Genomic DNA, 25869 nt, shown 5'->3' with positions numbered 1-25869 from the left:
TTAAAGCCAAATGTTTGTAATAAAAATAAAATAATAATATATGTAAAATGCTAATTTATTGTTAGATGCATAACCCTGAAGAGAACTTTTAAAAATCTGACCTTTTTTTCATTTGTTTGTTTTATTATAACATAATGAAACATTTACATTACATTATTTCACATTACATGCCAGGCAGCAGGGGATTCACAGTTTTTACAGCTTTCTTATTAGTAGATTTAGAAATCAAAGACATATAAAGATTTAGATCTTCAAGAGAAATCTGAAAAAAAGGTTTACGCTTACAAAATTTACATTTGTGTAAATATAATAAGATTAAATAAAAACAAATAAAAAATTGAATGTTCATTCTGATGGTTATATCCTTAAATATCATTTTCATATTTCAACATAACATGAGGGATTATAACACTAAATATACTTAAAACATTTTTCGAAAAAATGTTGGTACATTCACAATTCCAAAAAAGGTGAGACAGATCTTCAGTTTGATGATCGCAGAAGGAGCAATAAAGGAGAAAAATAAGGAGAAATAAACCTTCGTAAAAAAAAAAAAAAAAAAAAAAAAAAAAAATATATATATATATATATATATATATATATATATATATATATATATATATATATATATATATATATATATATATATATATATTTGTAGGATAGCACCTATGTATTATTTTATGAGACACTTCATGGATTTTATTGTGCATTAGGAATTTGTGAGGTAAAATCCATACTCTTTTCCAGTTAATATTACATATATGTCTGTTCCAATAATAGACAGCATTAGGACAAGAGATTATCACACTGACATAGAGTTTTTAGCACATTGTGGCACAACCTGGGAAGACTGATTGTCCCATCCCTTCATAAGCATATCCCAGAGGGGATTGCTCCAAAAACAATTGCAAATTCTTTAGCTGTAATTGGATATTTGTAATAGAACAAAAATTCCTCATATTTAAAAGGCACTCCTCTGTTATTGAATAATTGTCTAACATAAATTATATAATATTTTGCCCAATTATCAAAGTAAATTCACTTATTTTTGTACAATAAATCTCTTTTGTGCAAAATTATATAATTATGTGGGGAAAAGTTGTGCTTGTAAATTAAAGACCATGATAACAGACATTTTTAATGAAACTAAGATAATTTGGAAGGATAAAATCTGATTGTTCAAAATAATCAACCAAAGCATTTTTTGTACACTAGGTTTAGATTTCACACTGCTAGTGGTCTTACAGAAATTAACCATTACTACAAATAAATGAACACACATGACTATTGTAGTTAAAAGTAATCACCAATTAACCATGGATTTTGCCACATGGTTAGCTTACTCATGGTGGTTGTAGAAAAACTGGATTCAACAAATAGTAACTGTTGTGCCGAAACATGGTTACTTATACAAACATTATTCATTTTCATAAGAGAAATTGTTAAATTACAACTACAAAACTACATTTTCTTAGACTATTACTAAGCACATTATAGCACATTCATTATTTTAAAACATTAAAATATTTACGAACGAAAGCCAACAACACTCTCCATACCATTAGGTGGGGCTGCAAATCCCTCTTTATGGCATTTAACCCGGAAGTTATCAGAACATCACCGCGTTCATCATACGATCGTGTTGTTGCAGTGGAGCAAGTCGCTTTGGTTTAGTGTTTACATTTTGCTGCTCAACTACATACGAAATAATGAAATAATATAACGTTAAGTTGTACCCAATACTATGATGTGTTCGCACAGTTAATTATCTGTAAACATTTACCTGTTCGTCGAGTTATTATCAACAGAAGTGCCTTAGACAAACAGAGCATTTAATCCGCAAACAGACCCAACATGGGATCATCGAAGAAACACAAGGAAAAGGAGAAGGACCGGGATCCTGAGGAGCGGCACCGTGAGCACAAGAAGCACAAACACAAGGACCGAGATAAGGAGAAGGACCGGGACCGAGAGAAGAGAAAGAGATCCCGCTCCAGAGAGAGGAGCAGCCGGGGAGCGGAGAAAGACCGAAGCGGCAAATCCGAGAAGAGCAACGCGGAGCCAAGAGTCAAGAAGGAGAAGCTCGATCCTGCTTTCGAGGACAACGCCGGTCAGTCTTCCTAATTCAATAAAGTTGGTTTTATATTCGGACATTCTTTCATTTTTTAATAGAGACGACCTGTGGCACAGTGACTATTGAACTTTAAATATTCGCTCTGAAATGGCAGTCGAACTTGACTTCAAAACAACATCAGCACTATTTAAAGGACTGTGAGAACAATGTTTTTCTTTGATAGGCATTGACTGCTAATGTAATTTCCTTATTAAGAAAGTGCAAAGATACTTTTCTGAAAATATATATTTTAAAGGAGGAAGTCCGAAGGTGCGAATATGAAACCAACTTTACCTCAAGTTGGTTTTCTATTCGCACATTCAGACTTTCTCCTTAATATCATTTCAGAAAAGTATTATTTGTCAATTCTGAATAGGGAAATCACATAAGAGTCAATGACTATCAAGGTACAACATTAGCACTATTTAATCGATTGTGAACAATGTTGTTTTAAAGTCATACTTGCATGTGATTTCAGACACAATATTCAAATTAGATTAGATTTAACTTTATTGTCATTACACATGTACACGTACAAGGCAACGAAATGCAGTTAGTAAACACAAATTAGCATAGTAAACAATGTAGGGCCGTTAAATGAACGAATATGAGCATATGAAACCAACTTTACCTCAATATAGTCTTCCTGTCCAATCAGTGACAAACTCATTGCTGCAGGAAAATAGACATTAAATTGACTATTTGAAACTATTGCTTTCCCCAGCATACTGTCTTATATAACATGTCGCAGAAGACTAAAGTTACTTGTTACTTGGCTAAAGTTACTTGTAAAACTAATATATTACAATCCTGAGTCATTTTTTAAAAAAAGTAACAAAATGTGTTTCTTCTTTTTAAAGGGATTGTTCATGAAAATGTGAAAATTTACTCCAAGTGGTTTCAAACTTTTGAGATTCTTTCTTCAATTAAACATAATTATTTATATATAGATATAGATATATAAGAAAGCTAGAAACCTTTAACCGTTGACTTCCATAGTAGGAAAAACAATTACACATCACACATCAATGGTTACACGTTTCCAGCTTTCTTCAAAAGGTCTCTTTTTTGTTTAACAGAAGAAAGTCATAAAGGTTTGAAACAAGCGAAGAGTAAGTAAAAGATGCCAAATTTTTATTTTTGAGTGAACCATACTTTTAAGAAATATTTTTGAGTTTTTCTAAGAAGAATGACAGGCTTAAGATTTTATTATAATAATTCAAATTAAATTTTCCCAAAACTGCTTACTGTAATACGTTTTGTATTGTAGAAATGTTGGCTGCCTTCTAATTTTCTTTCCAGGGAGGTTGCTGATTACGATGCGAAACGACATTCATGTTTCATTCTGTACATTTTTACATGTAATTGTGTTCATCTTTAAAGTGATAGTTCACTTAAAACTGAACATTCTGCCGTCATCACTTTTCACACACCTCTTTGAGTTTCTTTTTTACATAAGATATTTTGAAAAAAGTTGGAAACCTGCAGACTTCCTATAGTATTTATTTTTCCTAATAAGGAGGTCAATAGTTACCGGTTTCTAACATTCTTCAAAATATCTGCTTTTGAGTTCTAACCGAAACTCTTAAAGGTTTGGAACCACTTGAGAATGCTTATATTCTCATATTTAGGTGAACTATCTCTTTAAGGTTTTGATAGATGTTTTTGCGTTGAGTGATACTGATGTCAGCTGTTTTGTCTTGCAGAGCCAGGTCCTAAATCTGCAAGTGGTGATGCTTCACTCAGCATCGAAGAGACCAAGTATGTTATTGCTGCATTTCTTTTCCAATGAAAGTACCAATGCAATATTTGCAAATGTGTGTTGCTGAATGCCATTACTCACTGTTTTGCAGTAAGCTGAGAGCCAAACTTGGTTTAAAACCCCTTGATCTCAATGAAAACAAGAAAGGTAAGAATTTGCTTAGTCAAAGGTATTTTTTGTACACTGATGTTTATTTTTATTTTGATAGAAATAATTGTTTCATTGATTTATTAAATAGACAAAAAAAAAATAATAGTTTGTATTAAAAATAGAGCTGTGCAATATAGTAAACCCAAAGTATAGTACATTTTATTTGCATGTAGGCAGTGGTCCCTCTTTAATCGAGAGAGTTATGTTCTAAAAATAACCTGCACTAGATGAACTCCGCAAAGTAATCCACTTTATTTTTTACAATTATTATAGATGTTTTATTGCTGTAAAACCCCTCTCTACACTATTTTCTCAGACAGGTGTTAACATTTTCACAGTTTTCTCTCTTGTTTAAACACTCGCAAAACTTCTACCTTCCTTTAGCATGTCCAGAAGTCCAACTTTTTGTGCAGTGGTTAGCATGTTTCTTCCTTTTGTGTGCTACCGTGGGTGCCTTTTATGGTGTAGAATGTTTCATTGACATTGTGGGTTTTTCTGGGGGAGAAAACTTGCAAGCATACAGTACGGCATTGCGAGCGATCGAAGATTTCTGTCAATTTGGCAAGCTGAACTCATTTTGTGCTGTACAGCAGTGTTTTCCAACCCTGTTCCTGAAGGCACCCCAACAGTTCACATTTTCAACCTCTCCCTAATCGAACACATCTGAATCAACTCATCAGAACATTAGAAGAGACTCCAAAACCTGAAGTAAATGGGTCAGAAAAGGGAGACATCCAAAATATGTACAGTTGGTGTGCCTCCAGGAACAGGGTTGGGAAACAGTGCTGTACAGGATACACTGCACCGAGGAGATTGATTGTCAATGGTCAGCAGCAAATCAGGACGCAGAACACAATGCGCTGTCAAAAAAAAAAAAAAGCATGTGAAATTGCATACAAAAAATCTGCGAAGCTATGAAAGGTGAACCGCGTTATGGCAAGGGACCACTGTATTTAGAAAAAAAGCTTATGTGTCTAAAATCATCTTTACACAGTCTAATGCGTGTAAAGCTAAATCTGAAGCGGGTCTGTGACTGCTCATAATTGTGTAATGACACTATGCTGCATTAAACGGTCTGTGTAAATTCATGATTGTATTATTTTATGCCATTTCGGCTTTGGTTTCTGTGCCGCCTTTGTTATGTAAAGATTCCTTAATATATTGGTTTCAGCTCTAAAGCATAAAATTAAATAAAAATTTAAATCATTAAAATAAAATAAAAATTTAAATCATTAAAATAAATTCCATCTAGATGTTTCACACGGCCAAAGTGTGCATAGAGAAAGATGTTTCTCAGACATGTAATGCAGCTCACAATGCAGTTTGCTGACTTTTAAAGGAAATAAGCATTGTCATTCATTGGGAATACTTTAATAATCAAATGCTGTATTTGAAAAGATTTTAATATTGAAAGTAAGCAGCAAATCAGCATATCAGGTACATTTCTGAAGGATCACATGAAGCAAAAAATGTTATAAATATCTTACTGACTCTAAACCTTATTCTTGTAAAGTGCACATAGGAACCCTGGACCACAAAACATAAGTGTCAGTATTGTGAAACTGGCATTTATGCATCACATCAAAGCTGAATAAGTAATTAAACCTTTCATTGATGTATTATTTGATAGGATGAAGGGACAATATTTGGCCAAGATACAACTATATAAAATTTTAGAATCTGAGGGTTCCAAAAAAAAAACTGACAAACTGACCTTGATGTTGTCCAAATTAGTGATGCACATTGCTTATCAAAAATTATATTTTGATATTTACAGGAGGAAACTTCAACATGGTCTTAATAATCAAATGATTTTTGGCATTAAAGAAACATCTATAATTTTTTACTTCAGTCTTTTGCCAAAAATATACCCATTTTACATGAGACGTTTTGGTAAAAAAAGTCCTAAGACATTAGGTTTTGTGCTCTATGGTCATATATGAGAACACTCCGATTGCATACCTATGATTTATTCATTTTCTTCTTAAAGGGAACATAGTTTACCTCGTTTTTTTATGATTTAATATTAATATTATGGTTCTTCTGAGTGTGCCAGTTTAGGTTCAGTTCAAAACACAATTCAGATTTTTTATTATAATGTGTTAAAAAGTGTCATGTTGGGGGCGTGTCCACAGTTCGCTGATTTATGGGTGTGTTGCTTCACATGTAGATTAGTTTCGGCTTCCTGCCAACGTAACAAGGGGCGGGGCCATGAGCTCACCCGCTCTGCGTTTGCAACAGAGTCAGACAGGCAGACGGAGAAGGAGTGAGAGGATCACCATTCAGTCGTACATGTACGACTCGGACACAGACCAAGCAGAGAGTACAAAATCATTTGTGTCCTTGTACAGTTTTACAGCCAAATGTGTGCTACTTTCAAGTGCCGAGCTTGTACACAGAAACTACACAGAACACGGCGCACCAGAAGCATAAAGTGTCCCGAATCGTCGCGCCATGCATTTTTGAATTCTAAACATAGGTTTCTGCAGCGGTCCGCGGCGCCCAGCCGTCAACTTGAGTGTACTCTGATAGAAACCTATGTTTAGAATTCTAAAACGCATGCTAGTTAAGATCACAGGGAGCTTCTGGGATCGCGAGAAATGCAAACGGCTGAAGTATAAGGTAGACTCAATGAGAAGTACACATGTTTGCAAACCTACCTAAAGATACAACCAATAGTTCTGATTAGAGCGATAATGTGGAGAATATTGCTCTTGTGTTGAGCCCAATGAGCCCTGCATCTAAAAATAGAGCTAGGGTGTTCCTTTAGTGATATCGCTTCGACTCGCGCTGAAAATGGCGGACGTGAATTAACAAACTGAGGATATGATGACGTGCCTGTCAATCAATATTGGTGGGCGGGGGGACCGCACTCCTACGTCAAGTAGCGGTCGATTTGAAAACAGCTCCAATTGGTCCATCGTTTTTTTATGTTGTTAAATTGAAAAAAAAAGCACTGGGTGTGCTTATATCACCCCAATATGACAGTCTATACACCATACATGCACATATGTCTGTCCAAACAGCTTTAACATTCTAGCAAATATGGCTATATTCATGGCCAGAACCTGTTACAATTCTTATACACAAGTCACACGAGGGACAATTTATAATCTTGAATACATAAAACTTGAGCAACAGTAACAACCCATGCTGACAAAGGGAGAAAATGCAAACTCCACGCTGAAAGGACTTCTGTACCAACCAGGGCTTTGACATCTTATTTGAAGCAATGATTCTAAATTTCTGATTGTTCTATGTTTTTTCTCAGAGGCAGGAACTAAGGAGGAGCCCCTCGTGGCTGAGACCATTAATCCAGTCCAGCTCAAACAGCAGGCAGAGATGCGAGAGAAACTGGCTGCTCTTAAAGAGAAGCGCCTGCTCAATCAGAAACTGGGGTAGGACATTTTCGCTGGCTGCAACAGATAAAAAATACTGATATTGCAATTCCATTTAGTTAGATAGTAATTCACACTGAATGTATTTGAATTGATAGTTCAGCCTGTTTGTCTTTGTATGATTTCAGGAAGGTGAAGGTGCTTGGAGATGATGAGCCATGGCTAGACGACACAGCAGCCTGGGTGGAGAGGAGTCGCAAACTCGCCAAAGAGAAGGAGATGGCAGAGAAGAGGGTTAGAAAAGAGAGAATAGACAAATGACTAGCTTTGGATCTCACTTGGAATTGATCAGTTTTTCATTCTTTTTTCGTCTGTCTACAGGCCAAGCTCCTCGAGGAGATGGATGAAGAGTTTGGTGTGAGCAATCTAGTCGAGCAGGAGTTTGCACAGGAGAGGCGGGTGTGTGATTTTGATTCTGCTTTTCCTCAGTAATCCACTTGTTCTTGTTTGGTCCTGTTTCCACCTGGTGTCAGCAGCTGTTTTTTGGAATATGATCACAAGTGGTCTTATGACATACACTACCTTTTCCACCTGGTTAACAGGCTTTCAAATGTGCCTCTTGTGATCACTAGTTTAGATTTCAGTGAAGTTCAGCATAAATACCTTTTTTGGTGCTCTTTCTCACAACACATTTCACACCAGTCCTTTAATTGGTCAGTAGGTCCTAGACCCACCCAGATGATATCAAAATGTCCCTCTAAAATATTTCTGGTACTTTGCAGTAGCCAGTGTCAATATATCAATATAATGATAAAAACAAACATAAACATGCATGCATATAGACATGTATAAATGCGCACACACACACACATGAAGAGTTCAAATCTTGATTTCTGAATAATTCTAAAAACTTTGTTTATATGTATAATTCCATATATTTATTTATTTTTATTTTTTATTTTTTTAGATTGAACTTATACTTAATGCAATATTTTAGAGTTTAGAATTTTTTTATTTTATTTTATTTATTTTTATTTATTTATTTAAAAAAAAAAAATTCTAATAAATTTAATAATGAATGTGTTTGGCTCCCCATAGATGTTTTCTCTCTGATAGACCCTAGATCAGGGGTTCTCAATGTCTACATTAAAAGGTCCAAATCTGAATTTTTATTAAGGTCAAAGGTTTGAAACAATTTATATTACGTAACTTGTTTTTAATAACCATCCATAACATGCATCAAGTCAACACTATTTATTTTTCTTTAAATAAAGTGGCTTTTGCATTCAAAACACATTAAATATAATGCAAATGTGGCAAAACCACTAATATAAGTGCAGTTTTATACAAAACACAACAAAAAGTTGGCCAATAGCATCTGGATGCAGCCATGATGATGCAAGCTGAGATGGCATATCTCAGAGAAGCAATGTCAGACACAATGTACTTAATGGATTCAATTCAATTCACCTTTATTTGTATAGCGCTTATACAATGTAGATTGTGTCAAAGCAGCTTCACATAAAAGGTCATAGTAAATTGGAACAGTGTAGTTCAGTTTGTAGTGTTTAAGTTCAGATCAGTTTAGCTCAGTTCAGTTTGGTTTAATGAAGCTAGTGACATCACTGTAAGAGGTAGGGTTAGGTCTGCACATTAAAAGCATTGCATGCAGCTCAAATTGCAACTGCACCAGGGCTGCATCCAGACCTCTCTCCAAAAAAAGTGATAAATACAAAAGGTGTGTAATGAAAACTTTAGATGTTGTAGTTTTGCGGTCCTAATATCTGTATTTTGTGGATATTGCCGTTTAGAATGTTTGTTTTTTTGTTTTGTTTCATAGTGGCGTTTCACATTTCCACCCTTTACAACTTCAATTGTCTCTTTACAAATCAAGCAGAGTGTACTAAATTCAAATCATCTGTTATTCTTTTCTAGCAAGCATACAGTTCACATGATCTCAAAGGGCTCAAGGTTCAACACAAGGTGGAGTCTTTTGCAGAGGGGCAAACAGTTGTGTTAACTTTACAAGACAAAGGTAAGATAAACCTGCATCTGATTGTTTTAGATAAACCAGCATCTGTTAAATTGCTGACACCACCTACACGCTCTCATGTGGGCACACTCACAATTTCTCTGTGTGGGTGATTTTCACAGGCGTTCTGGAGGAGGAGGAGGACGTGCTGGTCAATGTGGGTCTGATCGACAAAGAGAAAGCTGAGAAAAATGTGGAGCTGAAGAAAAAGAAGCCCGATTATAAACCTTACGAAGAGGAGGAGAGTGTGGATGACATGATCGTTGTAAGATTGCCCCAAAGTTTGAGATTATTTATTTTCCAAATGTTTTTTTCAGGGCTCAAAATTAACCTTTTTGCCTAACTTAAAAAATTTAGGAACACCAGCCAAAATTTAGACGGACCCACCAATTATGAGCACAGTTTCTTCAGGTTTTTTATTAACAAATTCATTGTATTTGAAATCAACACTAATCAGAACTAACAAACAAAAAAAATCTGACTAAGAAACTCAGGTTTATAACAATTCCAAAACACATGAAGGCAGCATAAGAAAGCAGCACATTCTCCAAAAGTGAAGCGAGCAAAGCCAAAAACAGCGCAAAGGAAGTCTGATGTCATGTCATCTTACCTGAGCATTTAAATAAGCAAATATTTCCATGTAATATGCAAAATGGCACTTTGTTCACAGTTTGTGTATTAGTAGTACTAGTTTTGGTTTTTTGAATGATCAATATTGATTATTTTAGATCATTTTCTGTATTTTATTCGCATGTAGTTTTTTCAGGGCTCAAAATTAACCTTTTTGCCTAACTTAAAAAATTTAGGAACACCAGCCAAAATTTAGACGGACCCACCAATTATGAGCACAGTTTCTTCAGGTTTTATATTAACAAATTCATTGTATTTGAAATCAACACTAATCAAAACTAACAAACAAAAAAAAAATCTGCACCCACTAACCCTGCATGCACTGCTTGACATGAATAAATCTTAGTTAACGATAATAACTGTGCTGTTCTCAGGGGTGGTGTTTGATATTGCATAGATGTTATTGACACAAAACCTTAGCTTTAGTCATGTTCATAGTGGACATTAACTCAATGGAAGTCCTTTATCCACTTTTTGAAAAGTGTAAAAGGTGGATTAGCATTCACCACATAATCAGTAGTCAGATGTACCATTATATAAGTGTTTTCTAAAACAAAATTGGTTAGTGTTGTTTTCATTCTTTCATCTTCAACACTCTATTTTTGCGCCTGTCACCTGAAGGCAGAAGCTATTTTTTGAGCGATTGACAGCTGATCCATTCACGTTTAGTTCTAGAGCAGTGGGCCAATCAGAACAGTGCAAGGGTTGGGCCAAGCATTGCAGGCTTTGTTTGACTTGACATGACAACTGTTTTAAACTTAAACTTATTCCTGAGCGCTGTGTTGTGCGTTTCAGGTGCAAAGATGCATTCTGCATGAATGTCTCCTAAATCCCCGCATGTGGTGAACAATTTGCAGTGAAAACTGGTCACACAACAACAATTTTATGCACTCGCACAAATGCTTTCAAACATATTTTGAGGGCGCATAGAAAAAATTTCGGGTGCATATAAAAAAAGCTGTCGCAATTTCGAGCCCTGTTTATTCTGCACAAGCTAAAAAAAAATTTTTTTCATACATTTTTTTATAAACTGCTACAAAAGTGGGTGAGGGACATTTTCATTTTGCTGTCATCAAATGTCCCAACAAATGTATGTTGTAATTAACCCTTGCATCTAAATATCACATTTAATACAGGTTTTTTACACTTATCTTTGACTTGTGTCATAAGAAATCAGCAAAGTGAAGTTGTGAATATCTAAATGAGGTATCTTCTTATCGGATGAGGACACACAGTCTCATGAATAAATATGATACAGTGATGGATTACAGTGTAATCTTGCATTCAAGTGCTATGCTTCATGCAAAGTCAAGATTACGAGCCTTTTTACATTCCAGTACTTTGTTTTGTAAAGTACATGAATTGCAGAGGATACAAGTATTATTCTTATGTATTACTTGAGGAAATCGTGTATTGAAACATTTGATTTGAAATGAAATGTAGCATCCAATTTCTTGACAACCGTATAAACATTCATGCTAATTCCACTGTGGATAAAACAAAATATGCTTCAAATCGTTATCAAAATGATCTGAGTTACAGATATAACTTAAACCAGATATAACTTCAAACCTGTCAGATTTCTGACTAAGAAACTCAGGTTTATAATAATTCCAAAACACATGAAGGCAGCATAAGAAAGCAGCACATTCTCCAAAAGTGAAGTGAGCAAAGCCAAAAACAGCGCAAAGGAAGTCTGATGTCATTTCAACCTACCTGAGCATTTAAATAAGCAAATATTTCCATGTAATATGCAAAATGGCACTTTGTTCAGTTTGTGTATTAGTAGTACTAGTTTTGGTTTTTTTGAATGATCAATATTGATTATTTTAGATCATTTTCTGTATTTTATTCGCATGTAGTTCTTTTTGGTGTGTTTGAGTGCAGCTATTGGTCATGATTTCTGCAATAAAAGAACACCATCAAACTTTGTAGACACTACTTCTTTAAATGAACTCCACTCCATCTATTTTTTTTATTCCATTTACATCACCATTAGAAATGGAAAGTTGAGTTTTACCATTTTTGAATCCATTCAGCTGATCTCCAGGTCTGACAGGAGCACTTTTAGCTTAGCTTAGCATAAATCATTGAATCAGATTACACCAATAGCATCTTGCTAAAAGAATTTTGATAATTTTCCTGTTTAAAGGTTGACTCTTCGGTAGTAATTACATTGTCTGCTTAGAAATGAAATTAATATGGCTAGGAACAATACTATCATTCTGACATAATAATCAAGCATCTTTGCTGCAGTACAATGGCTGCAGCAGGCGCAATGATATTCTGTACTATTACCTAGTTAACTAGCTGTAGAACAATTTTCAGTTGCTACATAATATTGTTGTGTGCTGCAGCCATGGTACAACAGAAATTATTTAAACTATTATTGGAGTGAGCTAGATATGATAACCCAAACTAAGTCCTGGAGGCCTGTTGTCCTGCACAGTTTAGTTCCAACCCCAATCAGTCACACCTGGGCTAGCTAATCATGCTCTTACTAGGCTTTCTAGAAACATCCTTGCAGGTGTGTTGAGGCAAGTAGGAGCTAAAATCTGCAGGACACCGGCCCTCCATGACTGAGTTTGGACATGACGTCTAATCTGATGCAATGATTGACAAGCCAAAGTGCTCCCTCTAGACTGAAAGATCATCTGAATGGATTAATAATTAGTAAAACTCGACAGTTTAACAGTAGGGGACTTGTAATATGAACTTATTTTCAAATAAAGTAGAGTATTCCTTTAAAGTTATCTTGTTGTGTCATGATCTTAAAAGTAGAGGGAATGGCCAAATCTTTATTGTTATTTCTACAGTATTTTTTACACTTTCAATATTTCTGTCGTCTTTTCTCAGTTTAAGCCAAAGTCTGTGCTGTCCAAGTATGACGAGGAGATCGAGGGGGAGAAGAAGAAGAGCTTCAGGCTGAGCTCTGGAGGTTTTGTTGGAGGTGAGAGAGAGCGAGAGCTGCAGGCCATCAGAGAGAGTCTGCGTGATCAGGCCCAGTCTCTGAGCACATCTGCCCTCACCCTCGCCACTGAATACTACACGCCACAGGAGATGGTGAGAAGCCTATTTCAGCATGCTTGATTTCAAGTTAAATTTCATTCTTGACTGACATATTTCTTTTTTTCCCTCAATGTGTGACAAAAGGTTGGCTTTAAGAAGACAAAACGTAAGGTCAAGAAAATCAGAAAGAAGGAGAAAGTACTCAGGGCTGATGAGCTCTTGGTTGACGACACTCGAAACTCAGATTTCGGATCCAGGTGAAGTTTTCACTCAGTTGTTAATACAAGACACTTCAGGAGAATATGGTTAAAATAGTTCCTATCTACATCACTAGTTGATTGATTACATTGAGATAGGCAAATAGCAAGTTTTCTAACATGCGGTTTTAATATGCAAATGATGCATAATTTAAACAAGCTAGTTTGCATACAGTTCTCAAGCTAAAATCTAAAAATAAGATGAACTTATGTTCAGAATTCCTATATTTTTAGCGACGTATTAGAGTTTTTATCATGTATTCATGCTAAAAATTGTATTAATTTATGTATTCCTTTGTTGTTTTTTATTGTATATGTATTAATGAAATGTTCTTGTCATAATATAGCCTTGGTTACTGACATGGAATTAAATAAAAAATAATTTAAATTAGAGGTTTTATTTGAATGTATTGGTTTTGGTTAATAAATGAAATTGAATTTAAAAATGATTTTTTTAAACTAATGATTTAACACTGCTCACTGTGTCATCATCAGAATTCCTTTTTTTTATGACATGTTAGAATGGTAGGTTTTTATAGGGGCGATTTGGACAATCTCTTTTTATCACTAACACTTTCAAGTACTATGAGCATCCATAAAAACAATATTCATAGTTTTTTGTTCTATAAATGTTATAAATATTCAAACAAATAACATATGAGCATAATTCTCAGCAAAAATCTTTAGAGTATAGATTTAGAGGTGCTAAAGTTTTATTTTGAGAAGATGGCCTTTAAAAAAAAGAAAGTTATCGTTAACTTATAATGGTCTAAAAACAAAACTTGAAAAATATTAAATAAATAAAAAAAATCAAAGAGGGTGGGGGGGTTGCAGCTGGAAGGGCATTCGCTGCGTAAAACACATGCTGGATTAGTTGGCGGTTCATTCCGCTGTGGCGACCCCAGATTAATAAAGGGACTAAGCTGAAAAGAAACTGAATGAAAATCAAGAGAAGAAAAAAAAGAGAAAATTCTGTTGAAATTTTGTAGGTTGTAATTTGTTTTTGCAATATTTTGCTTGAATTTAATTGTATTATCTTTCAATTTATAAATATGTTTGGCGAGTAAAATACTTTTTTAATAAATATATCTGTTTAATAAATCTGTTTTATTTAAATACATCAAAATACATTGCCCAGATTCACTGAGAAATGAATAAAAATAATCATTTTCAAAATAAGCTACTCAAATATGCTGAGCACTCTATATAGTAATTGAAATCTACAGACACAAATTGATAAAGTGTGACAAATAATACACCTCAAAGTGTATTGTGAATGTGTACAGTGAAACCAACACTATAAAGCCCACAATCTCTAAAATGATTGAATAGTAATAATAAAATGATTATAATCTCCTAAACATGTTGATGAAAAATAACTTGTAAACTGTTTTCCTGCATTGTCTTGGCTTAAATACTCTGGCAACAATACAGTTATTTTAACACAATCGTTCTGGCTTCAGGTCTCGAGGTCGAGGTCGAAAAGCAGCAGATGATGATGAGGAGGAGGAGGCAGTGCCTGGTAATGTTTTTATGGAAAACATCAGCAAGTCCAGAGATGTCCTCCAGCAGTCAGATGACATTAGAATGGCCGATATGGACATTAGTGATGAGGGTAAGAAAAAACATCTACATGTCCAAAGTTAAACTCTTTTTCCTTTTTTCTTTTAAGGCATCTGTTTCTCTCTAGGGGTCTTTGCTTTGAAATTCAAATGAGTTGTATCACTATTCTCGGCACTCACAGTGTTTCTCCTTGTCTTTCTCAGAGGATTTTGTCCCCCCAGAGCCGTCTGCTTTAGAAGAGGATGAAGCTGAGCAAGAGCTCCAGAAACAGCTTGAGAAGCAGAGATTACTTCGCCAAAAGCAGATGCTTAAAGACTCTGGAGAAAGGGTAAGAACTGGATGCCACTTAAGCAAAATTAAAATTAAAATAAGGTCTGTGATAAATAGAACTAACGATACTTAAAGATTATAAAACATTATAAACCCCATAGGAAAATCTACAGGGACCAGTTTTCATTCTTACAGCACTCTGTTGACACTTAATTGAATTTTAACATTTCTTTTTAATCGTGACAGTCATGTGATCTAGTTTATTGGGACAGGTGCATTCTTTCTCAACTTAGATATGAAGAATTAGTTTTTGTTCATTTTATTGGCTTTCTTTGCCTAAAGCCTTTATTAATTTACAGCCCTTATGAAAATACATTTATTAATGCTGATGTAGAGCTAAAACACTTAGGGCCCTATCATACACCCGGCACAATGTGGCGCAAGGCGCGACGCAAATGTTGTTTGCTAGTTTCAGCTTGGCTCAAGAGTCGTTTTGACGTTTTGTGCCACGCAGTTTAAATAGCAAATGCATTTGCGCTCATATGTACGCCCATAGGTGTTCTGGTCTAAAAAAGAAGGCGTGTTGAGGCACAATGCTATTTTGAGAAACTATAATAGACTGTTCTATAGACCAAAACAAAGCCAGTCTAAAGTCCAGCGCAGAGCGTGTTAGTTGTGCGCCTCGCTTACACACTGCTTAATACAGAAAGGATGTACAGCAATACGTAAATATCTTTACATATGAAAAAGAATTAAAATATTAAGGATATATATAGGATATAAATGTAAAGGATTAAAATATTACAAAACATTATTTTAATAGAAAATATTTTTTTCTGGCCTACTTAAATATAAAAACCATACTTTCATGCCTTAATCTCGGGGGGCTTTTTCTGTTTATTCATAACAATTTGCTTTTGTATAATGTTATCATTATTAGCAGTATTATTTATTATATGCATATTTATGTTTGTTTTATTAAAAACAAGCTTAGATTTGGCCACCTGTCAGGTTTTAGACCATATGAGGCACAGCATGTGTATTAGGATATAACTCAGTTTTTTGAGCACACTTCGTTATTATTGTTCATTTATTAGTTTGCTGGAAATTAAAACTGAATTTAGAAATAGTTTTGAAACAAATCTTTCCGCTTAACAAATGAAATTAATTATTTATAGGCTAATGTACGGTGGCCGGGAAGTGCAAAACAATATTACGAAGAGTGAAACACTTTTACAAAGCGCGAGACAAATATACATTTTGAAAAACATTTTTACCTATCATAAGACACAATTACATAGGAAAAACTACTTTACCAAGGACGAAACAATTTTACATTTCAGAAAAAAATTAACAAGATGCAAAACACTTTTACAAATCCCGAAACATATTTACAATTACAGATTCCTTACGGTAAGGGAATGTACCACACACCGGAAGTGACGTAGTATGTACGACACACCGGAAAATATCAGCTCGTGTGTGACTTTGTAGACACAGGTTAACATGAGTCTACAACTATAAAAATCATAGTTTTATCAACTGCGATAAAACAATTTGTCATTTAGAGCTATTCTGAGGAAATATCAGTGTGAGAGTATGTAGAAACATGTACACGCAAGTACATGGAAACAATCACAGCATGACATATGTTGACTGATAAAGATATCGAAACCGCCCTCACCATGCAGACCTTGATAGCTCAGTTACATAGGTCGGACCTTTTCTGAACCTTTTGACCAGGGTTCGAATCCCGTTGATGACATGTCAATTATAATTATTTATTTACATTAAATTTTGTTATATACTGTTCTGCTATAGAAATATTAAAATCAATAATGTTTACAATGACACCCCGTAATAAGAATCTTTATTTGGTATAGGCATGTTTTGTTGCTGTGAAAAAGTGACAAATCTGCAAATGTGAATAGTTTACATCACCAGTTAACACGGACACCAGTTAAACCGTAACACCGGCTTCATTCAGTTTACTGTTAAGAGTCCTCAAGCAGATGTTTACACCGTCTAGACTTGACATCATGCCCACGATTACAGCGTACAAGTGGCCCTCGTTAAAATATTGAACACATTGATGGAGTGATGTAGTATGTCTGGTGTTTCCGTCTGGTCCGCGTCCTTTATAAACTCCAAGGACAGACTACACGTAAAACAAAACCGCGTTAAGCTGCTCATGTGTTTGCCGCAAAACATCCCTCGACCGCTGTCCATGTTCGGTCACCATAAACTCTATATACACCATGTATTCCGCAGCATGAATTTATCGCGCTCACCACGAACAACAAAACTTCTCCCCGCGTCACTCCCAGTGTACGTTCCACGTCACTTCCAGTGTGTGGTACATTTCCTTTCTATAAGGAATCTGTAATTGTAAATTTGTTTCGGGACTTGTAAAAGTGATTTGTGAGTTGTTGTTTTTTTTTTCTGAAATGTAACATTGTTTCGTCCTTGGTAAAATAGTTTTTCCTATGTAATTGTGTCTTTTGATTGGTAAAAATGTTTTTCAAAATGTTTATTTGTCTCGCGCTTTGTAAAAGTGTTTCACTCTTCGTAATATTGTTTTGCACTTCCCGGCCACCATACTAATGGATGTCTGTGCGTACAAGAAGTTTCCATGAGAGTGTAAGTGAAATTAAATGATGAGAAGGCTCATCTCCCATTCCCATGCTGTAGATGCTCTGTTTAACTGTTTTCTTGCTAGTGAAACGCTCAGTTTTTCCACTTACAAAGTCCGTCATGTAAATAGCAAATGCGCTATGGCGCGACGCAACTGGCTCTTAAAGGGAATAGGAGATGAGACTCTGATTGGTTTATTCTCAAAACATACCTATAACTCATTAAGAGAATAAGCTCAACCCTGTTGCCACGGCGCAAAGCGGATTTTTCCGTCCTTATATTAGCAAAAGTGGATTCCGACACGCCCTTAATGCTTTTGCACACTGCGCTTTGCACTTTGCACATGGATCGTCAAAATAGAGCCCTTATTGTTGGTATGGAAATGGTTCTGAGGCCCAGAAGAGGTCACTGGGGAAGGTGGTAAAACCAGCAAGTTGTTGTGAATAAAACTAAAGAGCATTGATAGTATATACAAAGAGAGAGTACTAAATAAGGCTCATGATAGTCAATGATGAGAGACATCCTTTGTCAAACACCTTCCAATTGTTACCATCAGGTCATCAATATTGTGTTCCCAGATGTGTAAGAAATAGGAAAAAATTATCATTTATACCTCAAGCAATTAAGATTTTAAATTCCTCCTCCCTCAGTTGATGGCTAGTAGACTGGATATTTATTTAGAGAAGGGGTTCCATGTTTTTATATGATTTATTTATATAAAAAAGTACGTTCTATACAGAATAAATGTGCGCAGTATGCAGAGAAACTCTGCCATTTTGTCATAATTACGTGATCTACCCACGTCAGTTACGTTGCTTTACTCCCATTCATGAATTCTCTCACAGTGCATCGTGGGATATCGTAGCGTGCATCGGATGCACACTTAAGAACTTCGCCGGAAGTAGTAGGTCATTCGGGTACTTTTCACATACTGTTTTTCGAATTCTATGAATTCAGACTCCGCTTGCATACTGTTTTTAGCCTACTATATAGTACGGAAGTATATACGATTTCGGACGCAGCCATTCATTTAAGTTGGTTTTTATGTTACAAGATTAATGTAAACACAGCTCACTATGAACACTTGTAATTTGCATAAACCTTTCTTAAATTTACTAATGACTATTTTAGGTTCAAGTGGTATTTGTAATGCTGCGTTCACACCAGACGCGGAAGAAGCGCCAAGCGTGAAGGAGTGATTTACGTGTTAAGTCAATGCAAAGACGCGAATGGACATCCTGCAGCACGGTACACGCAAATGAGGTGGCGTGAATGATGCGATTCGCGCGAGTTGAGCGTTTTGCGCGATTGACACGCTTAACGCATTAATTGCTCAAGTGCGGCTTTTAGTAAAGCATAAAGTGCTATTTGCTGTTGCAGCTAAGCTAAGAATCCATTCAAGAGAGAATACTGATGCATTTTGAAAATCTCAGAAAAGAGCAATTTTTCACCACAGCTCTTCTTGAAAATTTAAATATGTTATTATTAACACGATTACACCAAAAAAGCTGGCCATTAAAAAGTAGATGACAGAAAGGCTGAAATATAATGTGTTTATAAAACTTCTATTGAGCTGTTGATTTATATCTCAGCCACACAAACAGCATTTCCCCAAATCTGAGGTAAGTTATCCATATCTGTTCTCATGGTGGCTATTAAAGTCGTGCAATAATTTATATAAGCTAAAACCATTTTATTATTGTTTTTCATTTCAACACATAATAATATTTGCAGAAAAATGGTAAGAACTGTTTTTACATTCAATAGATGCCATGCAAATGAAGCTCTCTTTAGTCAGGGAAATGAATATTTGTCTTAAAGTGGAAATCCTGTGAGCTGTATCAGTTCTGTGGGGTTTTTATCAATCTAAATACAACTATCTTGTTTGAGATTTTCTTTATTCAGCTGTTTTAATTATTCTTTATATTGTTGATTTTCAGGTGATTGAGCGCCTGAAACAAGTGCGAGCGAGAGGAGACGATGACAACGACCCGGACAAAAAGAACAACATTGTCTTTAATGCCACTTCTGAGTTTTGCCGCACTCTCGGAGACATTCCCACCTACGGGCTGTCAGGCAACAGAGAGGACCAAGAAGATATTATGGTAGAAATCAATTGAAAGCCCTTCCCACTCAAGATTGATAATTTCACCAGCTGGACTTGAGTTGGATGTGTTTTTGTTTTGCACACACAGGACTTTGAAAAGGACGACGAGAAAGAAGGAGGTGGACAGTCAGACTCTGATATGGATGACAACGTGGGCTGGAGCACCGTCAACTTGGATGAGGAGAAAAACCAGGCTGATGTGAGTCCTCTGCAGCTTGCTCAAACTACTTATCTAATCGACATGACAGTTCTTGATTTGTTTTTTCTTTAGGTTTTCTTAAGGTTTTTTAGGACAACTTAATTGTTTCATGTTAACTTGTGTTAGGATAACATGAAGGAATTGTGTGAAACCCTGCATTTTTTTTTTACAGTGTGCTCATCCTATTGACAGTAATTCAGTTGGGCTGTGAAAACTTTTCTTCAACATGGTCTTTTCTATTGTAGTTCTCAACAGCTTCTACCACTATTTTGGACGAAGAGCCTATTGTGAACTCTGGTCTCGCTGCTGCTTTGCTTTTGTGCAAAAATAAAGGTGAGATTTTAAGCAAATCTTTGAACGTGACTAGTAATGTTAACATTATTATCAGAATTATTAGCCCCCTTTGATTGTTTTTTTTAATTTGTTTTTGTTTTAAATATTTCCTAAATGATGTTTAACAGAGCAAAAAAATTTTCACAGTATGTCTGATAATATTGTTTCTTCTGGAGAAAGTTTTGTTTTATTTTGGCTAGACTAAAAGCAGTTTTAAATGTTTTAAAAGCTATTTTAAGGTCATTATTAGCCCCTTTAATCTATATAGTTTTTTCGATAGTCTACAGAGCAAACCATCATTATACAATAACTTGCCTAATTACCCTAACCTGCCTAGTTAACCTAATTGACCTGCCTAGTTAAGCCTTTAAATGTCACTTTAAGCTGTATGGAAGTGTCTTGAAAAATATCTAGTAAATATTATTTACTGTCATCATGGCAAAGATAAAATAAATCAGTTATTAGAAATGAGTTATTAAAACTATTATGTTTAGAAACGTACTGAAAAAAATCTTCTCTCCGTTAAACAGAAATTGGGGAAAAAAATAAAAAATAAACAAACGGGGTTAGTAATTCAGGGGGGTTAATACTTCTGACTTCAACTGTACATGTACATATTACTCTTTTAGGACTGCTGGATACACAGATGCAGAAGGTGGCTCGTGTTAAGACTCCAAAAGCAGCACTACCAAATGATAACTACTGCATCGAAGACAAAATGTGAGTAAACAAAGCAAGAAGTTGTTGTTGTTTCTTCTTTTTTTTCTTAACACTTTCGGGTCTGTTTTTATAATTACAATAAAATAATTTAAAGGGATAGTTCAGCCAAAAATGACAATTCTGTCATCATTTACTTACCCTTGACTTCTCTAGAACGCAAAAAGATGTTATTTTGATGAATGTTGGAAACCTGTAACCATTGACATCCATAGTGTGAAAGCAGTATGACTTTGGAAGTCAATGATTACAGGTTTTCTACATTCTTCAAAGTATCTTCTTTTATGTTCAACAGAACAAAAAAAGCTCAAACCATTTTGGTTTGAGTCAAGGATGCGTAAAAAAAATATCCATTCTTTTTTCAAAATGCTTTAAGACCTTAAAATTATACATACATTTTTTTCTTCAGATTTGTTTTTTCACAATTATTTTGAGAGATAGAAACCATAAAGTTACACATTTCTTTTTCTGGTCATTTTGGACCTGACTATGTTTTGAGCATATTTTTGGTATAAAAAGCTCAAATTAACTCTGTGTTAGAACATTTTTGTAAACTATATTTAGCCTTTTCCACTATCTAACACATGTAAATCCACAGCTGTTAATTACAGCATTAATTTAGTGATAATAATTTCATGATTATCAAACATGAGTTAGGAAAGTCATTCCACTGGGGTTAATGCTAGCAGTTTGTGTGTAATATGAAATTAAATATTAGTAATATGAAATTAAAAATTAGTAATGAGGAATAAATGCAAAAAACTTAAGGTTTTAAAACAAAAATGCAGGGGCTTGAATGAAAGTTCTAGTCAATCAATTTGCACCAAAAGCCAACAAATATTTAATTTTTTTTATGTAATTGTCTTCAAAAATACTTTTTAACGATGTTAAACTATTTATAAAAATAAAAGAGAAATATTGTGTTGAAAAAAGTGTGTTCATCTAGAGTTTTCTTGTTTTGACACAAAGTATGTTGCTAAGAAATAAGTATGTTTGATTATTTTTTTTGGGTGGCAAGCCAAAAGAAATTCCATTGGGCCAACCGGGACATTAGAAATAAGCATTAGTGTTTAGCCCAGTATAAGTCATTCATAATGGTTTTAAAAAGTCTTACATTTGACTTGATGAAACCTGCAGAAACCCTGTTTAATTCGTAATTGTTTTATGCAATGATATATTTATTTTTATTTATTTATTTATTTATTTATTTTTTATTTGTTTTTTTCTTAATACAAACAATTATTCTTTTTTGAATGCGTTTTAAAGGTCAGAGAGTTGATGTTTCCATTTTCATATGCAGGCATATTGATGACAAGTACAGCCGTAGGGAGGAATACAGAGGCTTCACTCAGGACTTCAAGGAAAAGGACAACTACAAGCCTGATGTCAAGATTGAATACGTTGATGAATCGGGTCGTAAACTCTGCCCTAAAGAGGTCTGTGCACATGTGCTTCTTCACACTTCACATATATAGTATGATTATAAGAGATGCTGTAAGAGTGTGGATCTCTTCTAGGCTTTCAGGCAGCTTTCTCATCGCTTTCATGGGAAAGGCTCGGGCAAGATGAAGACGGAGCGGAGGATGAAAAAGCTTGAGGAAGAGGCGGTATGTTTTCTGCAGATTGTTGAGCATATTAGCATCATTATTAGCCGACACATTCAGTTCACAAAATGTCTGTGATGGCCCAATCTCAATTCTAGCCCTTAGCCCTTCCCCTTACCTCTACCCCTTGTTTTGCGCGTTCACATGAAGGGGTAGGGTTGTCCTAATTCTCTTTAGCTTGAGGGTTAAGGGGAATGGTTAGAGACCTCTTGAAATGGAGATTTTTCAGGACCACACTCGAAACCAAAGGCTAAGATATTTCCCAGAATACACCAGCCACAACGGCAGGATAGCTGCACACATAAGTCAAGAGATTTACAAATTAGTAGATTTTTGTCATTATTATAAATTTTTACTACAAACAAGCTTACTGTGCGTTCACACCGAAAGCGGTGAGAGCGTCCAAGGTCGCTCTGGCCGCCCTGGCGACAACGCTGTCTGCCTTCAGCTCTGGCGGCGAGAGTGTCAAAATTCGCTACATTAATGTCGTATTTAAAGGGGCCATTGCAGCATATCAGTTACGTTCCCACATAAAAACATGCTTTCTAGCGTGAAAATGTTGCGCACTTATCTAATTCATTTAACAATAGATCAAGTTGCGTGCACTGTGGCTTTGCTCCACTTAATCATCCAATGTGTCCATATGTCTGAAATATCCTGAAGCAGCAATGCGGTTTTGTACTGTCGCATGAGATTCCCGCTTTTTTAAAGATAAATATATATAACATTAATGCACATCAGTAACTCGCCAGTAACTTATTTAATGCATGTTCCTGTAAGAAAATATTGTAAATAATTGAAAATCCGGCTAACAACTTCTTCATTCTGATTGCTTGCCGCCAAACTGCGTCATAGCTCATTACCATAAAGTTGACTTGATTTCAACTCTCCTCGACGCCCACACCGGCGAAGATGCACCGCGCTGCTTATCGCCGCCGGCTCTCATTGAAAATTAATGACTGCCGGCTACTTTGACGCTCTCGCCGCTTTCGGTGTGAAAGTACGGTAATGTTTTAATACATTTAGAACCACACTCATGTTTTACCATCATGATAAAAAAAAACACTAAATTTCGCTATCTATATTCCCTATTAATAACTCCTGTATAGTCGTCTCACAACACACAGTACTTTTATGTCTGTCACTCAATGTCACTCGAATACTCTGTCAGTGAAGTCTGGTGGCTGGGCATGAGCTTTTTACATTGTCTGGTATAATGTTAATGTTGTTTTCGAGTGTTTACATGGATGGTCATGGTGTAAATGCACAGTTGCCTACAGTTAGGAGCTTATTGCTTTATTATATCGTTATATGATAACATGATTTCGTTGCCTTCAGTGATTTTATAAAGATAAATACCAAAAAAAAAACGCAACTGGAATAACTACAGCAGCCGCAAATGATGACGTGTGCAGGTGTTGTTGTGCTGTTCCATTTCTTAGGGGTAAATTTTGGAGCCCTTTACACTCTGTTTAAAGGGCCAATGGGAATGAGTAGGGGTACAAAAATAGAATTGGGATTGGGCATAAGTCTGGGTTGTTGTTTTTTTTTTTTTAAATATTGCTTAATAAATTATATTTAATAATCATAATTTCTATTTGGACAGATAATTTTTTTATTCTTAGAAAGTCTGAATGAGAAGCACATGGAGATTTCTAAATAAGTAAATTAAGAGGTACCCAAAAATAAATATGTACTCACTATTCATTCTCTTAAGATCTTCCAAAAAAATTAGTTTTTATTTCTTATGTTCAACACAAAATAAGATATTTTGAAGAAAGCTGTAAACACTGACATCCATGATAAGAAAAACAAATACTATTGAAGTTTATGCTTACCAGTTTTCAACTTCCTTCAAAATACCTTCATTTGTGTTCAACAGAATAAAGTTTGAAACGAGGGTTAGTAAATTGGCAGATTTTTCTTTTCTTTTTTTAGTATTGGGTGAACTGTCCCTTTAAAGGGCCCCTATTATACAATAAAAAGGGTCATCTTTTTATTTTTAAGGGTCTCCAACAACAGGCTGATATGCATGCAAGGTCAAAAAACACTTTGATGGTCTTATAATCTGCATTTATTTTTACCTAATTATCCCAGCCACTCCCATATGAATCGTTCAGCGATTCATTTGTTCCCAAACCCCTCCTTAGCGTGAAGCTAATCTGCACTGATTGGACCGATGACAGTCTGTTGCGATTGGTCGACAGCGTCCAGCACTAGACAGAAATGCCCACCATGGCTTATCAACAATATTCAAGTGTATGTGTGAGCATACCTGCCAACACTCCTGTTTTTTCTCAGAGTCTCCCGTATTTCAGACCCATCTCCCGCCACCCTCCCGTTTTGTTATTTATCCCTGAAAAATCCCGTAATTTCATCTGCCATTCATTTGAAGCACTATGAGTCGACTCTTTTATAAACGAATCAATAGTTTTAAACACGGCGCACTTTCAGATTTAAGCCTGGATAATTTCACTTCACTTTGAGCTGTTACACACTACATGAAAGGTCATTTTCAAAAACCCATAATAGGGGTATTTATACCTTCATCATTGTTTTCAAACTATAAAGCTAACGTCCTTTTTGCTTATCCGTGCAGCTGCTGAAGAAGATGAGCAGCAGTGACACTCCTCTGGGAACCGTCGCACTTCTGCAAGAAAAGCAGAAATCACAGAAAACCCCTTACATTGTGCTGAGTGGCAGTGGGAAGAGCATGAACGCGTACGTATTTATTCACACTTTCCTTTACATTCTGTCTGTGTTCTGTTCAGTAGTTGGTTTTATCTTCTCTTTACAGAAACACCATCACAAAATAAATCTTTATTCTGGAACAGAAGGACAGAAAATCTCTCACTCAAAATGCGCTCATTTTAGCCATCTCTTAAATAAAGTCGCAACTGGTGATGTATATACAGACATTGTCTTGTGTGTGAATTTAAATTCCTTGTTTGAGTTAACTTGATTTTTTTTGATTGACAGTTCTCTGAAGAACCTTATCTGTATTGTTTTTTTCCCTCAATAAAACTGTTGCGATTTAAAACTGGATTTTTTTTTTCTCTCCCTCACGGAGACACAAGTTTAAAGAGTTGTCACCAATGTGTCTGAAATGTAAAACCCAGGAAGGAGACCTTGTTCATTGTTTCTGGCT

At 35.3% G+C, this 25869-nt stretch overlaps 1 protein-coding gene across 1 annotated transcript; it reads left to right on the top strand.

The window, feature by feature from the left end:
* The first annotated feature begins 1626 nt into the window (after window positions 1–1626).
* sart1 (spliceosome associated factor 1, recruiter of U4/U6.U5 tri-snRNP) lies at window positions 1627–25637 on the top strand. The gene is made up of 20 exons (XM_056446554.1): window positions 1627–2113; window positions 3823–3877; window positions 3970–4025; window positions 7300–7426; window positions 7555–7660; window positions 7748–7825; window positions 9302–9401; window positions 9521–9663; window positions 12885–13091; window positions 13182–13294; window positions 14758–14909; window positions 15061–15185; window positions 19702–19866; window positions 19957–20067; window positions 20313–20400; window positions 21030–21120; window positions 22418–22553; window positions 22635–22724; window positions 25321–25442; window positions 25519–25637. The coding sequence occupies exons 1-20, from the start codon at window positions 1858–1860 to the stop codon at window positions 25535–25537; spliced, it is 2340 nt and encodes a 779-aa protein (XP_056302529.1). The 5' UTR covers window positions 1627–1857; the 3' UTR covers window positions 25538–25637.
* The last annotated feature ends 232 nt before the right edge of the window (window positions 25638–25869 follow it).

Source organism: Danio aesculapii, chromosome 21 (genome assembly GCF_903798145.1).
Source record: "Danio aesculapii chromosome 21, fDanAes4.1, whole genome shotgun sequence".
Taxonomy (NCBI): domain Eukaryota; kingdom Metazoa; phylum Chordata; class Actinopteri; order Cypriniformes; family Danionidae; genus Danio; species Danio aesculapii.
This window is presented reverse-complemented; position numbering and strand designations above follow the sequence as displayed.

Excerpts from the sequence above, each read along its gene's own strand:
- sart1 (XM_056446554.1), top strand. The coding sequence starts at position 1,858 with ATGGGATCATCGAAGAAACACAAGGAAAAGGAGAAGGACCGGGATCCT. Across the intron at positions 9,402-9,520 it reads GTTAACTTTACAAGACAAAG|GCGTTCTGGAGGAGGAGGAG; the intron begins GTAAGATAAACC and ends TGATTTTCACAG. Across the intron at positions 20,401-21,029 it reads GCTTTTGTGCAAAAATAAAG|GACTGCTGGATACACAGATG; the intron begins GTGAGATTTTAA and ends TTACTCTTTTAG.